The sequence below is a fragment of the Apus apus genome, chromosome Z (genome assembly GCF_020740795.1).
Source record: "Apus apus isolate bApuApu2 chromosome Z, bApuApu2.pri.cur, whole genome shotgun sequence".
Taxonomy (NCBI): domain Eukaryota; kingdom Metazoa; phylum Chordata; class Aves; order Apodiformes; family Apodidae; genus Apus; species Apus apus.
The window spans coordinates 25,426,163-25,440,562 of NC_067312.1; the positions used below are offsets into that span (position 1 = coordinate 25,426,163).

General features: G+C 47.9%; 1 protein-coding gene across 1 annotated transcript; it reads left to right on the forward strand.

Moving 5' to 3' along the window:
- Positions 1-498: 498 nt before the first annotated feature.
- OTP (orthopedia homeobox) lies at positions 499-6,214 on the forward strand. Its single transcript, XM_051642994.1, has 3 exons — positions 499-649; positions 1,572-1,981; positions 5,684-6,214. Exons 1-3 carry the CDS (start codon positions 613-615, stop codon positions 6,212-6,214), a joined length of 978 nt encoding a protein of 325 aa, XP_051498954.1. The 5' UTR covers positions 499-612.
- Positions 6,215-14,400: the final 8,186 nt, after the last annotated feature.

A 14,400-nucleotide genomic window follows, 5' to 3' on the forward strand; every position in this document is an offset into this window, starting at 1 on the left:
AGCGAGCGGGGCCAGGGCTGCCTGCCACCGCACCGCGCAGCCGCCCGCGATCACCCACTGACATTCCCCCGGGGGCGCTGGGCTTGCCAACCACCCCGGGAGCCAGATCGGGTCGGGTCCGAGGAGGCATTCAATAAAAGAATAAAGAAAAAAAAACCCAAATAAATCAGGGGTGACCCGGAGAGGGAGGAGGGTGGCAAATGTGCGTTTGGAAGAGGAGAGGGAGAAGGAGGGCGGCGAAGGCAAGCGGAGCAGGGTAAGGGAGCGGCGGTGCGGGCCGGGCCGGGGCGGCGGGAGGCCGGGGCGGCGGCGGCGGGCGGGCGGCGGGCGGGCGGAGCGGGGCGCTCCGGGCGCTGACATTTGCAGGCTGCCCTCCTGATTGGTCCCTGCGCCGAGCTGCTCACGGGTTCATTGAAGTGTTAAGCACCTCCCCGTCTCTCTAAAGGACATTATAATGCAAGAGACCCCCTTTTTAACCACACACCGAATTTTCTTTCATTTAGGCCATCTATATATATCTATATCTTATATCTTATATCTTATATCTATTTTAAATAACTTAAGGCCGCTAAAATTTGGGGGGGAACAGCCTTCGCCCTGGAGCGGTGCGCGATGCTGTCTCACGCCGACCTCCTGGACGCCCGTCTCGGTGAGTTTCCCCCAGCACCCCCCCGCCTCGCGGCGGCTGCACCGGCGGCGGCGAGCCGGGAGGAAGCCGGGGCAGGAAATTGACAATTTGTTCCTTATTTTACCTTAATGCGATCTAAATGGGCTAATTCCTTTAAAAGTAATTGTACTGTATTAAAGTTTAATTTGATTTAACATAAAAAAAAGAGAGCGAGAGGGAGACCTACGGAGTATGTAGATCTACAGCGAGTCGTCGACCATTTAATTTCTCACTCCCTTGTTTTTACATACGTACCTACACATTATTACTATGATGATGATTATTATTATTATTTTAGGACAGATTAGTTCGATGGTATTTTTTGAGGAGTTCGGGGTAGCCTTTTCCTGCTCGCCTGCTGGCTTTCCTCTCCCCTTATTTTCCTTAAAAAAAACAGGGAAATATCTGTATCTAGCTACTTATAGCTCTTCATGCGTTTGTTTAAAGAAACAGAGAGGGAAGATCGGTCAGGTTGGCTGAGGTCCCCTCACAGCTGTCGAGAAGTTAAAGCTCTCGGCAGCAGAGCGGCTGGAGTGATGTGTCTTTTCTCTCCGTCTCTTTATTTTACCAGTCCCGCTGGAAAACCCAAGCTGAACCCGGCTAAACTTGCCCTCCCCCTCTTCTCCCTTGATCTCGCAAGGGGAGGCCCGGCAGGGAGCTGGTTATTTAAGCAGGAAGAGGAGCTGCTCGGTGTAAAGTTTTCTCTCCCCCGCCCCCAGTTGCGACGGGCCGGGCTCCCTGCGCGCCGCGGAGACGAGCCGCGCTGCGGGGCTGGCAGACGGGCGGGGGCGGCGGGGGGAGGCGGTGGCTGGATGCCTCTCTCCGGCTCGGTGCGCTGGAAAGCGGCTCCGATGGATACATGCCCAGCTGCAGGGAGGTGACCGCGGCTCCTTTGCTTCCGCAGGGATGAAAGATGCTGCCGAGCTGCTGGGACACCGGGAGGCGGTGAAGTGTCGGCTGGGCGTAGGGGGCTCGGATCCGGGGGGGCACCCGGGAGACATGGCCCCCAACTCGGACACGGTGGAAGGGACCACCCTGCTGCCGGGGGAGGACATCACCACGGTGGGATCCAACCCCAGCTCCTTAGCCGTCAGCTCCAAAGACCCCGACAAGCAGCAAAGCCAGCAGGGCGGCCAGAACCCCAGCCAGGCTGGGCAGCAGCAGGGGCAGCAGAAGCAGAAGCGGCACCGCACCCGCTTCACGCCGGCGCAGCTGAACGAGCTGGAGAGGAGCTTCGCCAAGACCCACTATCCGGACATCTTCATGCGGGAGGAGCTGGCCTTGCGCATCGGCCTCACCGAGTCCCGGGTGCAGGTATGAGCAGCCGCTTCCGCGCAGTGCACAGCCCGGCTGCGCCAGCCGGCCCCTTCCCCGAGCGCACCGACGGCGGCACGGCCGGCCGGCGGCGAGACACAGCCTTTGCGGGTTGGGATGGGTGGTCCCTAACATGGACCCCGCTCACGGGGGGAGCAAGCCCACCCCTGAATGCAACAGTCTGGGCAGGAATCTTTGTAACCGGACCCCTTTCCGCAAAACTGTCCCTTTGGGGTGTCCCCTTGTCCCCTACCCGCCTGCAGCGCGGTGGTCCCGAGAGGAGCGCGGGCGGAGCTTTGCCCCTCTCCACGGCCCAACACGGGGCAGGAGAAAATCCGAGGAGTCACAGTCCGCGAGGGGAGAGCCACAGCCTGAGTGGGGCGGGTCCCTGCTCTTGCCATAGCTGGGCGCTAAGAAGCGAGCCCAAACCGGTGGGGAACGACCCTCATTCCCCGGTGCGGGGCCGGGGGCTGCGGCGGGGCGCGGGGCAGGGTCCGGGCTGCTCCCGGCGGCTCTGCCCGGTGCCCGGTCGGGGCAGCGGCCGCTGTCCAGGGTGCTGCCGGCGGCACGGCCGCCGCACGGGCGAAGCCGGAACCGGGCGTCCCCGCAGCCCCCCACGGGGGTAGGTCGAGGTCCGCGGCGAGGGAACGCAGACAGGCTTGTGGGAAGGCCCTTCGTGAAAGTCAGTGGTATCTGGAGTCGAAGTTTCCCTGTACTGGCTTTGATAATGCCTGAAGGTGGCAGGAATAGTGAGTAACTTCGACATCTAGGGTGTACTTTGTTTCCTAAAGTACATCTGTATACATACGTACACAGACATGTGTTCGCACACAGGCACATAAGAAACCATTGAGTCAAATAAATGCAAACGAAATTTGGAAAAGGGAGAGATGGATCCAAATGCTAGAGTGTTCAGATGCAGTGCTTGTGTGTAGGGGGATATTTTAGCCACTTTCCGGGCGAGTCCCTTCCCAGGAACCAAAAGCCTGCACAATGGAAGCACTTGTGGGATGTGCATCCCCGCTCAGCACGGTGCTCCAGGAATGCTGCCACACTTTGCTGCAGTCGGCGTTCAAAACCCGGGCAAGCCCAAGCTCCTCAGCTAAACAGACACGTAAAAATCCATAAATGAATGTTTTTATGAATGGAAATGGACTCCGTTCTCGAATGTGACAGAAAATGCACGTCTGCTTTTAAAAAGTAAAACAATTTGACTCAGCCTACACAGGACTATAATTAGTTTAAATTAAGAAAGAAATTAGGTTCACAAATAAAATATAATTGGACAACTGACTCTATGAAAAAAAGAAAACGAGGTCTATTAAACTTTATTGGGTTTCCCAAAGGTTAATGATACCAATTTCAATATTAGGAGTGTGGTAAATGAAGTAAAATATAAAATATAAAATGGAAATAGTTATTTTCTAACAGCACATCAAAGAAATTCGTAGGAAGAAAGACAAAGTGTTTTAATGGCCTCGGCATAATCTTAACCAATGCTAATAGCTCAAGACTGCTGATAAAAACAGCTTAATAGAGTGGCAATTTAAATATTTTTTACAATAATGTTCTGTAGTTTAAAAAGTAATCAGATCAACATAACCTTCTTAATTAACACTTCAAAATGATTAACACTATGTAATCTAAGGCAAAATAATTTATCTAAAATGTATTTACTTCGCAATCCGATGTATCACTGCTCCTTGACCAAATTTAAATTAAATAGTAATTGGTTTATGTTCTTATAAGAGTACTTTACAGTTTTCTTCATAGTTAACAGATTGCCTAGACATTCCTTGTTGTATGCGGGCTCCACACTGAGTAAAGAATGCTCCAAATAGTTAATTTATAACTGTTGTATATGTTTTTTAAGGGTTTCAGATGCTAGGATAAATCACCTCTTTCCCCATTTTAGATCTATATTTAATGTATATGATACATTTAAATAATTATTAAAGTGGCTGGTGGTTAAACGGGAGTCCAATTCCACAGCTGATATTGCTCTGCTTTTCAAGCTGGTGTAATAAAACCATTCTTTTTATAGCATGCCATTATTAGAAACCAATTTCAGAATTATTTATAACCTGGAATGGCTTATTAAGCAGCAATGCGAGAATCATGCAAATTACGCGATCAAATGCAATATAATAAGCATAATCATTAGTCTCTAGCACGGATTAATTAACTTTCAATATTTTATTTACATAAAAACCAAATCAGTGAAATAACTTCTGCACAGTCAGGCTTGCCTTTCAATATTTTATACGAACAAAAATAATGTGCTGTAATTCTATTGACCATGTCCCCCACAATGGTCCCGTCACCTGCCACATCTTAATAGGGGACAAGCTGAGAGTATTTTCTAGTTTTCTAATGGAATGAGAAATTGCATTTTCTTCCTCTCCCAGCACTATTAAAGCGTAATGAATTCGGCCCACAGTTCACGGCTGGCTGATCGAAATGAACCTGAGATCTGAGCTTTAATACAGCTCTCCAGATTTCCTACCAAATCTTCACATTAATCATCCGCTGGATTCCAATGAGATCTTCATAAGGCTTCGGCTCCTGAAAAAACCCACAACAAACAAAACAACAAAGAAAAAAAACCAACCAGCCAAACGAAAAATTTAAGAAACACAAAAGTGATATTTTCTCACCTTCTCACTCTCTCTCTCTCTCTCTCTAGCACCATTTATAGCTGGGGAATTAAATGGGCTATATATTTTAAAACACATTTACAGTATGTCTATATTACTGTAACAGCAGACATCATCAAGGTAGATTTTTAGATTCCAACCTCCATTAGATTCTCACTGTTATATTAATAATTTTCAGGGGATAGCTGCATTTTAAAAGGAGTCAGAAGTTGCCAAACGCTCCTGGTTAATATATTTCTAGAGTTGTCATGTGTGCATTCTCAAAATCTCCCTCAGGTTTTCCCTGCATTTTAATCTGTCATGCACCAGTTTTCAACTGGAAACATTCGCGTTTTGAAAGCATATGCAGCACAGCTATAAGCTGAGGCGCTCAGACCTGATGGAGATTCTTTACAACCGCAGTAAACCATGAAACATAAAAAGATTTTGTAGCCGCAATTTAACTATTAACCCTAAAACATAATTGAAGGCGATTTTTTGATTATTCGTATAACATTTAGCTCCCTAACGGCTGCTCCTTCCCTCGAACGGGTGCCCGCGCTTCCCAGCCCGGGCAGGCAGCAGGACACGGGGGACGCGGGCGGGTCCGGGCGCTGCCTCGGCCGGACCTGGGGCAGAGCCGGGTTTTCACCCCTGCCGGAGGAGCAGCACCCGCTTATCCAAACTGCCTTTGTTGTTGGGGTTTCTGTTTTAAGTATGGCTATTCATACTATTATTCAGCCATTTATTTTTCGTTTGTGTTATTGTTTTTTGGGGTTTTAAATTTTATATATATATATATATATATATATATATATATATATATATATAATTTTAACATTTTTGTGTTTTCGGGGCAACTCCGCTAGAGGAGCCTCCCGGCCTCCCTCCCAGGGAAGGAGGCCGCAGACGACTCCGTCCCGGGACGGACACACCGGCCGGTTTCGTTACCCAAAGTGGCAGGTTAACCCGTGCCGGGCACACGGGCGGCTGTGCGGGGCGGGGCGGGGCGGGGCGGGGCGGGGGGCGCTGGCTAACGGTGCGTGTCGCTGCCCGCCGCCCGCAGGTCTGGTTCCAGAACCGCCGGGCCAAGTGGAAGAAGCGCAAGAAGACCACCAACGTCTTCCGCGCCCCGGGGACGCTGCTGCCCACGCCGGGGCTGCCGCAGTTCCCCTCGGCCGCCGCCGCCGCCGCCGCCGCCATGGGGGACAGCCTCTGCTCCTTCCACGCCAACGACACGCGCTGGGCCGCCGCCGCCATGCCGGGCGTCTCGCAGCTGCCGCTGCCGCCGGCGCTGGGCCGGCAGCAGGCCATGGCGCAGTCCCTCTCCCAGTGCAGCCTGGCGGCCGGGCCGCCGCCCAACTCCATGGGCCTCTCCAACAGCCTGGCGGGCTCCAACGGCGCCGGGCTGCAGTCGCACCTCTACCAGCCCGCCTTCCCCGGCATGGTGCCCGCCTCCCTGCCCGGCCCCAGCAACGTGACGGGCTCGCCCCAGCTCTGCAGCTCCCCGGACAGCAGCGACGTGTGGCGGGGAACCAGCATCGCGTCCCTCCGCCGCAAAGCACTAGAGCACACAGTCTCCATGAGCTTCACCTAATGGCCGCCGCCTCGCCCCGCGCCGCCGCCGCCGCCTCGCCCCGCTCCCCCGGCTCTCCCGCCCGCCCCGGCCCGCCCCGGCCCCCCGCCTGCCCCCACCTGATTTACCAGGGAGTCGACTCAGGGTCTGAAATCAGACGCCAACAGACTGGTTTGTGGGCCGAGAAGCACCCTCCCCCCCTGCTCAGCTCCTGCCGTGCCCCCGCGCAGCCCCGACCCCCGCGGCACGGCCCGGCCCGGCCCGGCCCGGCACGGCCCGCCCGGCGGCGGCAGCGCCCTCCGGGGCCGCCTCGGCTCCCTCCCGCGCCGCCACCCGGCGCTCCCGCCGGCCGCCCGACCGGCTTCGCCAAGGAAGGCGTTTGGGGTTTGTTTCCTTAGTTTTTGTGGTGTATTGAAAAGCAGCGACCCCGCCACTGGCTCCCTCCGCTGCGAGGGCGCCCTGGGCGGGGGAAGAGAGGGGCGGCCGGGCGGATCCACGGAGATCCCAGAGAGAATCCAATCCGTTTTGATAAAGCTTTTACAAGTAAGAGACGTGGAGGTGGGGGGGAGAGGGAAGTAAAAACAAGTTAAAAAGTTTCTTCTTGTAAAAGTAAAACAAAACACACGGGGATAAAAAAAAAAAAAAAAAGGCAAAAAAACCCGCATCAAAACACAACAAAACAAAAAAGCAAGAGCACTTCCCTTTCCTGACAGTCGAGTTACCGATCCGCATTGATTTACGTTCCTGCTGCTATTGTCCCTTCTTGCATCTTCCGCTGCCGCCGGCGGAGGCGCCGCCGCCCCCCCCGGCCCGGCCCGGTTCGGTTCGGCCCGGCCCGGCCCCGCGGCCCGCCCGCCTGCATGTGCCGGTCACCCCGCCGCAGGGCTGGGCCGCTGGAGGAATGAACAAACGATGTGAAATAGGATGTTTTGTGTAGATAAAGCATTCTTGTTACATACTGGTCGATTCGTGATACGTTTTAACTTATTGTCTGTGCTTATTTATTGCATTTTGGGTTTCTTAAATGTTTGAGCTAATATAAAACATATTACTTGACTTTTGCGGACACGTTTATATCAAGTTAATGTGAATGGATAAATAATATCATTTTAAGTATGTGATATGAATAATTACGAATTTTGATGTGGCGTGTGAGATATGAGAGGTGTCTTGAACCGCAGGCAAAAACAAAAAACAAAAGACAGGACTTCCTTGTGTAGACTTCACTAAGTCCTTTGTCAAAAGTTTGGGGATAGTTTGCTTGCTTGAATTTTGCATTTGAAGCCTTTCATTTATCACAATTTTAATACTTCATGATTAATAAACTTTTGTTAATCTTTCTGCGTGGTTGGCTTTTAGACCGCAAGGGAAGAAGTTCTGGGGGGAGGCAAGGCGGGGCCGAGGAGCGGGGGAGCCGGGCGGCGGGGGCCGGGGGGCGCGGGGCCGGTGCGGGGCCGGTGCGGTGACAGCGGTGTGAGCGGCAGGGGGTCTTTGCCGTAGACCTTTCTGCCGGCGCTGAGACGAGTGCGCGGCTGCTGGTGGGCAAACCCCACCGAAGAGAAAAGCCCCGTTTGACTACCGTGCAAACTTTGACACGGGAGGTAAAAAGAAGTGCAAGACTTCGGAAACATCCTACAGCTCGGGAGGGGTTTCTTCTTCATTTTTTTCTTCTCCCTCCTCCCGTTCCCCACCCTTTTTTTTATTTTATTTTTTTCTTCCTAAATGTAATGCGCTGAGATCTCTTCTCCTTGCACATCAATTACACACCTCTTAATTGCACACCTGAGAGTGCCCGGCTCCATAGGCATCCACAGAAGGGTCCTTGCCCGCTCCAAAGTGCACATTACGTATGCATATTTAATTTAAAAGAGAAATAAAAGCAGAAGAAATTATTGGTGATCCAGGCCATGAGTGAGTCCACTGGGGGTCACCTGAGCAAGCTGCCCTGTGCCCTTCTGCAGGAGCCTGCTCGTGCACATGCCAAAACAAGCCCAGGATGGTCATCCTGATGAAGACCGGGCCAGGCAAGATGGGTTCTGTACCATAGTGCATACCATGGTAATTGCTGGGGTAAGAAGACACCTGTCCCTCCCGGAGCCATGCTGCTATGCCCCAGCCCAGCCTTGGGCCAAGCAGTGGCCCCTCTGCACCCAGGTGTAGCTCTGATTTTGATGTTTGTGGTCAGCTTAAATCAGCTGTCAAAGATGTGGGCACATGGGATGTCTGGGTCAGTGTGTTCCCAGACTCCCTATCCCAGGAGTGCCCCTGTGTGGGCCAGGAGGAGTGGTGGCCCTGCTGGGGTATCTCTTGGTCCTCTCAATCCCACAGCGATCCCTTCCCTGTGCTGTAGTGCATCGGGAGGAAGAGCAGGCCTCCCCTTACCGAAACGGAGTGCAAATCTCACTCTGTTTCTTCCGAATATATGGAAGGTTGTTTACAAGCATGTAATGTTTACAGCTGCTTTATACTGCTATAAGCAAGACAGCTTTATGATGTAGGAATGTCGTAAAGTGTGGTATGGAAGATCTTTAAAAAATACGTGCTTTTTAATGACAAAGAAAAATGCTTTTTCTGCTTGGGATCAGGAGATTGAGACGTAACCTGTGAGATCCAACTCTTGACACCAAATGGTGCAACTCTGTTGCAGGAGCCTTGTAAATGTCATTGGGCTGAATTCTTGCTACTAAAACGTCCATCATTTCCTCCATATTCTAATGCAACTCTTGTCCTGGTTATGAGTGAAGCTTTTTGATCCTACCCAACTTTGATACAACATTTGTTTCCATGGCAATAGATCTTCATGTTCTGAGGTTTTTGAAACATACCCTTAGCACCAGCTGAAGCTTTGCAACATGAAACATCTAAGCTGATGCTCTTATGTATTTAACATGGATGAAAGGAAGGGGACTGCAGCTTCCACTCATATATGTTACAGGTTGCCTGTGAATGATTTTATTACGAAATCTCACTCATACTGATATTAAAAGATAAAAATTAAACAGCATTGACTAGTTCTACCTAACAACAGGAACAGCTTTGCTTCATTCACATAAAGTGATCAGAATAAACGAGTGAATTCCATATGCATTGAGAGGGAATATTTATGCTGAATAACAATTAGCCTATTGCTAAAAGCTAAAACCAGGCAGTGGGGCTGTTACACGCTGGGCTTATTTTCTTATCGTAAGTGTGTTTTAGCTTTGAGCAATTCCACCCAGCATGTAAACAGAATCAGTTTTGCATTCATGTATATTGATTAATTTCCAGACCGGCACATATCCATGTAGGTTTACTTCCCCTTAAACACAAAAACACCCCTAATGTCTAAGGAATATATATAATGATAATGCCACTGAACCTCTCATTTGCTCTCTTGATGAAATGCTTTGACACTCTCTCTCTCCTTTCTTCCTGCCCTCAAATCCCCCTGGAAGGCAGAGCCTGCTCTACCCGCTGCTGGAGATTGCATTCACTGAGCAATTACTAACATCAGAAGAAAGTTTGTGCAAGGCAAGGGATCAGATAACACTGCAGCACAGATTATATTATTGTACTAGCAGCAATGATCCCTGCCCCTAGAAACGAAAATGTGGTATAATTTGTGTTGTGGTCTTTAAATTTTCATTTTTCAGAATAAAAATCTCCACACATGAAAATGTATCTTGCAGTAATGAAGGTACGGCAGTTAACCTGTCAGTTGAAAGTCTGTAACCTTCCTTTTCTCCTTTTCATGACAAAGGTAATCTCATCTGAGGGCATTTATGTGAAGAAATAACAGCATGGCATGGTGAAACCACTGGCTCATTAATCCTGGCATCTACTTCCTGCAGGGCTTCTTGATTAGTTAGATTCATTCATCGGGCATTTCAGAGTTTTTGATTTCTCACCACTGGCTAGGTTCACTGGGTTCAGGCTAAATTGAGCCAGAAGCAATGTTTATTAGTAGTTTTGTAATACAGACTACCCTAATAATTCAGTACAAATATCTCATCTGAAATACATCCATTCACCCTAACACCTAATGCAGTTTGCAGCTGTGTTCACAGAGAACCGAGAGAACACAAGTGATTGGGCATGTATTTTCTAAATTATTAATATGAGAGCTAATAGCAAACTCCTCTTCATATCCAATGCTGGAATTAGGATTTTTTTTGTTGTTTATTTGGGTTTTTTGTTTGTTTGTTTGTTTTTCTGTTGTTTTTTTTTTTTTTTTAAGCAAGCCCTGACACAAGGCAACCACCTCCTGCCTGCCATTAAGGCTGAGCTCAGAGCAGTTGGTCTGGGAAGCATGGCCTATTTAGCCTTTCAGCATAAAGACCAAAGGGAGAACAAAGGAATTTCAGTTTTTCTCTCAAGTGTGCTGTAAACACAGGAAAAAACCTAAATGCTGCAAAAGGAAAAGGAAGACAAGACCTTGGAAATTAGCATCCTGTAATGTAACAGAACTACCTCAACTGTTTTATAGCTGTAATAGAGTTGGATAAAAGGGACAAAGAAGCAAAGGATCTTATCCTGTACACTTTAAAGCACATGCTGACCTGCCTAAGAGTTCAGCAGATACATGTTTGAAGATTTGTAGGGTTGGTGCTCAAGATTGTACTGTCAGAGAGTTTCTCTGCTGGAGAGTCCTTAAACAGTCTGATCATCACCCACGTCAGTAATGCAACTGCCAAAGGAAAACAGAAGTGGTGGTGGTGGGCATAGGGAGTAGGGACAGCACAGATTTAATTTTTCACCTCATCATGGGAAGAATAGTGAGGATTGCAGCAAGAGCCAGAGGAGCTGGTCCTGCCTGAGGTGTGGTGGGGGGCTGTTTTTGATTAACAGTCATTATTTTATAGGAGTAGTGCTCAAGGGGCTGCTTTAATAGCCACAAGAGGCCCTCTGTGAGATTCACTTCTGTTCCTCAGGGAAAAAATGGCAGGAGGATGTCTTTATTTTCATGCTCCTCACAGCCAGGTCTTGTGCATAGATCAGCTCAACTTTGTCTTCTGCCTGGGATGTTGTAAAGTGGTGTGGGTTGGAGGTTGCCTCTCTTATTTGCCAATAATTTGTGCCTGCTTCAGCTTTTCCTGAGACTATCTTTGAAGCTCAAGAGTGCTGCTTCACTTTTATGTTGTATCCTTCATCCATCTTCATGCTTAAAAACATTTTTCAGAGCTAATTTTATACTTTTAAGAGCTTTGAAGTCCACCATAGGAAAATCACTCACTGGGAGGAAGAATTCCAGATAAATTTGTGCAGGGTTTGCCATTGGAGGTTACAAAAGCATTCTGCAGAGATCCTTACCTCCTTCGAAGGTCAAGAAGGAAAATGCAGAATATGCTTAATACACTGCCTGTGAGGGTGACGTTCTCTCCTGACCCCCATACACAGTTTGTGCCTTGGAGTATGAAGTTTGATTAGCCTTTTCTTGTAGCACTGGAAGCATCATGGTAGTGATCCAAAAAGTACTTCAGAAAAAAACAAACTACAGACTTTCTCTCACTGACCTCCCGCTACAGTGAATTTCATAAGCTGACGGTGCACCCTGTAAGGACACATTTCTTTTTTACTGGTTTCGATTTATTGCCCTTTAATATAATTTAAGTGGCAGCTATGATTCCCTGTAGCTCCTTTACAAGCTTTTAAGGTTTATTTTTTGGTTAACTTTTTAAAGAACATTTCAGAATGACTGCAAGCACCCTCCCCTGTTTTTGGTATCTAATAATTAAGAGGAAGTAGCATACCCTGTTTCAAGGCATAAATGTTACTTTATAATGAAATTCCTATGTACTGGAAGGCTGTGATGTTGAGCTTCCTGCCTTGTATCAGCTCAGGCAAAACCTGGTTTGACTGTTACATGAGGATTCCCCGTGTTGCTGTAGCCACAGGATTTCGTTGTGCCACAGTCAGTGTAAGTCAATATGTTGGGTAAGCAGAAGACATGATATTCAAAGGGAGCATAGTGTGGCCTTGCTGCTCTTTGCCACAGCCACAGCCATTATATAGTGCTTTTTGGAGATACCTGTGTTCTCAAGGCCAGAATATGCTCAGAAAGTCTCCAGGAGGGAGGGAGCTCTCATTTCAGCAATGTCACCCGGCTTACAGGCTTATGTCACTAGGCAGATATCTACTGAATTCAGATTTATAAACAAAACCAAGTGTAAAAGGATATTTCAGCAGCTGCATGGCTGCAAAATGTCACCAGAAATTAGCCAGCTTTGCTCTTTCAACTGGAGAACAAAATGAGAAGTCTACAGAAGGTCAGACATATAAAAATGCATTGAGATGAACAGGGAAGAATATTATATTGCTAAATAAAGAATTATACTGAGTACTGTTGGTGGCTCTGCTCTTTGTGTCTATTATAAGCAATAATTAACACCCACAACTGTATTCATTGTTAGCTTGTGTTCTTATCTTCAAGTCTTGGTAACAAATACATGACTCATGCTTTGTTCCTGAAATTGTAATTATAATAAGAATTATGCAAAGACAATTACACTGTATTTTACAATTCCACTATATTTTATATTGCTGTCACTTTTTCTGTGCAATTTTAAGCTTGGTTTGCCCATACTGTGACTGGTCAGATCCCCACAGGATCAGAGAATCCTGCTGGATTCTGAGGGACCCCATCTAGGTAAAGGCAGCTACAATGGAGGTGCTTTTTAAAGGATGAGGGGTCCTGTGTTATTAGCTGATTGCTCTGGCCTTTCTTCGTATCTCAGATAAGAAACTGCTGCCTCTGACCCACTCATCACGTGTTTCGTATCCTCACTTAAATCAGACCTTTCTCATTTCTGTTGGAGATTATTCTTGTCCCATCTACAATAAATTGCTCTAATAGTCCTTCATTCATTATCTCCTCTTCTCTTAGCCTCTCTAGTAGGGTGTAAATCTGTAGATTTCATTTGTGAATGTTATAGTCAATCAATTACACCCAAAATGTAAAGCCAGCCTATTACTTGTTGATGCCTTCCGTACACATCCTTCTTTATGTTATAACTCTTGACAGCAGCTGGTTACACCATTACTTCCTAAATGAAAGCATCCAGTATTGCAGGTATTTTTTTGAAAAACGTCTAAGTGTCTTAGTACCTAAGTCTCCTCTTCAAAGTAATGTAGACTGCCAAGTTCCATCAATTTTAATCCTCTTGTTACTTTCACCAGCTTCTTATCAAACTCCACAACTAGTTCAGAATTTTCTTCTTTATTGAGTAACATTCTGTGAACTTGCCCTGTCCAAAATCTCTACCAACATACAAATCTCTTCTTTCCAGTAAATGCAGTGCTCTTATGCTCACCACCTTTGACATGCAAGCTGTCCAATCTTTCTAGAAGTGCCCAAGACACAAAGTCGCATCTCAGCTTTAAGTTTCATCTTGATCCTTACATTTTAGCTCTAGCTTCAGAATGACTTAATGAATAAAGCAGTTTGGGATCCTCCACGTGAAAAAATTAGCTACCTTCCTGCTCCTGCTTTCACCGATGCCTCTAGCATTTTGACACATTCCATAGACTTCTGATTAATCGTATGAACCACAGCAGGTGAAAAAGTATTTAGTGCACTTTTCTCTGCCTTTCACTTTCACCTTCTGCCATCATCATGTGTGCCACTCCACTGGTGAACCTCCATGGAATGGCTTGTATAGCTCTAGGTCGTATCTAGGTATTCTCATTTCCAAACTGGCAGAAAAAAATTCAAATGAGCTGGCACTTGACCCATCAGCAAATCATCCAGTGACAAAAAGCTTCCTCATTCTACATACTCAGGGTAGTTTTAATCAGTCCTGCCATGTATCAAGGTCTGCACAGCAGCGAAAAATCCCAAAGGAGTCCTGTTTGCCTCAGCACAAGTTTCTTGAGAGGCTCCCAGGGGAGCAGCTTGACTGGCAAAGGCATTTGGAATCTCACTTGTGCTGTAGCTGAGCTGTGCACAGGGCCAGGTCACTGCTTCTCTGCTTTTCAGGAGACTAATATAATCTTGGGAGTACCTAGATGAGATGCCTCTGCTTATGGCTGAGTCTGCCCTGCCTTGCACAAGAACCCAACATGTGAAAATGTCTCAGTTTTGCATTCCTGTGGAGAAGTAGCCATAATGCAGAGTGTTGTGGAGACTTACACTGTACTGCTCTTAAGCATAGGCAGCTGACATGAAGGCAGCAAGAGCATTCCTGACTTGTTGAATTGCTCTTTGACTGCTGTGCTTTTACAGCGTTATC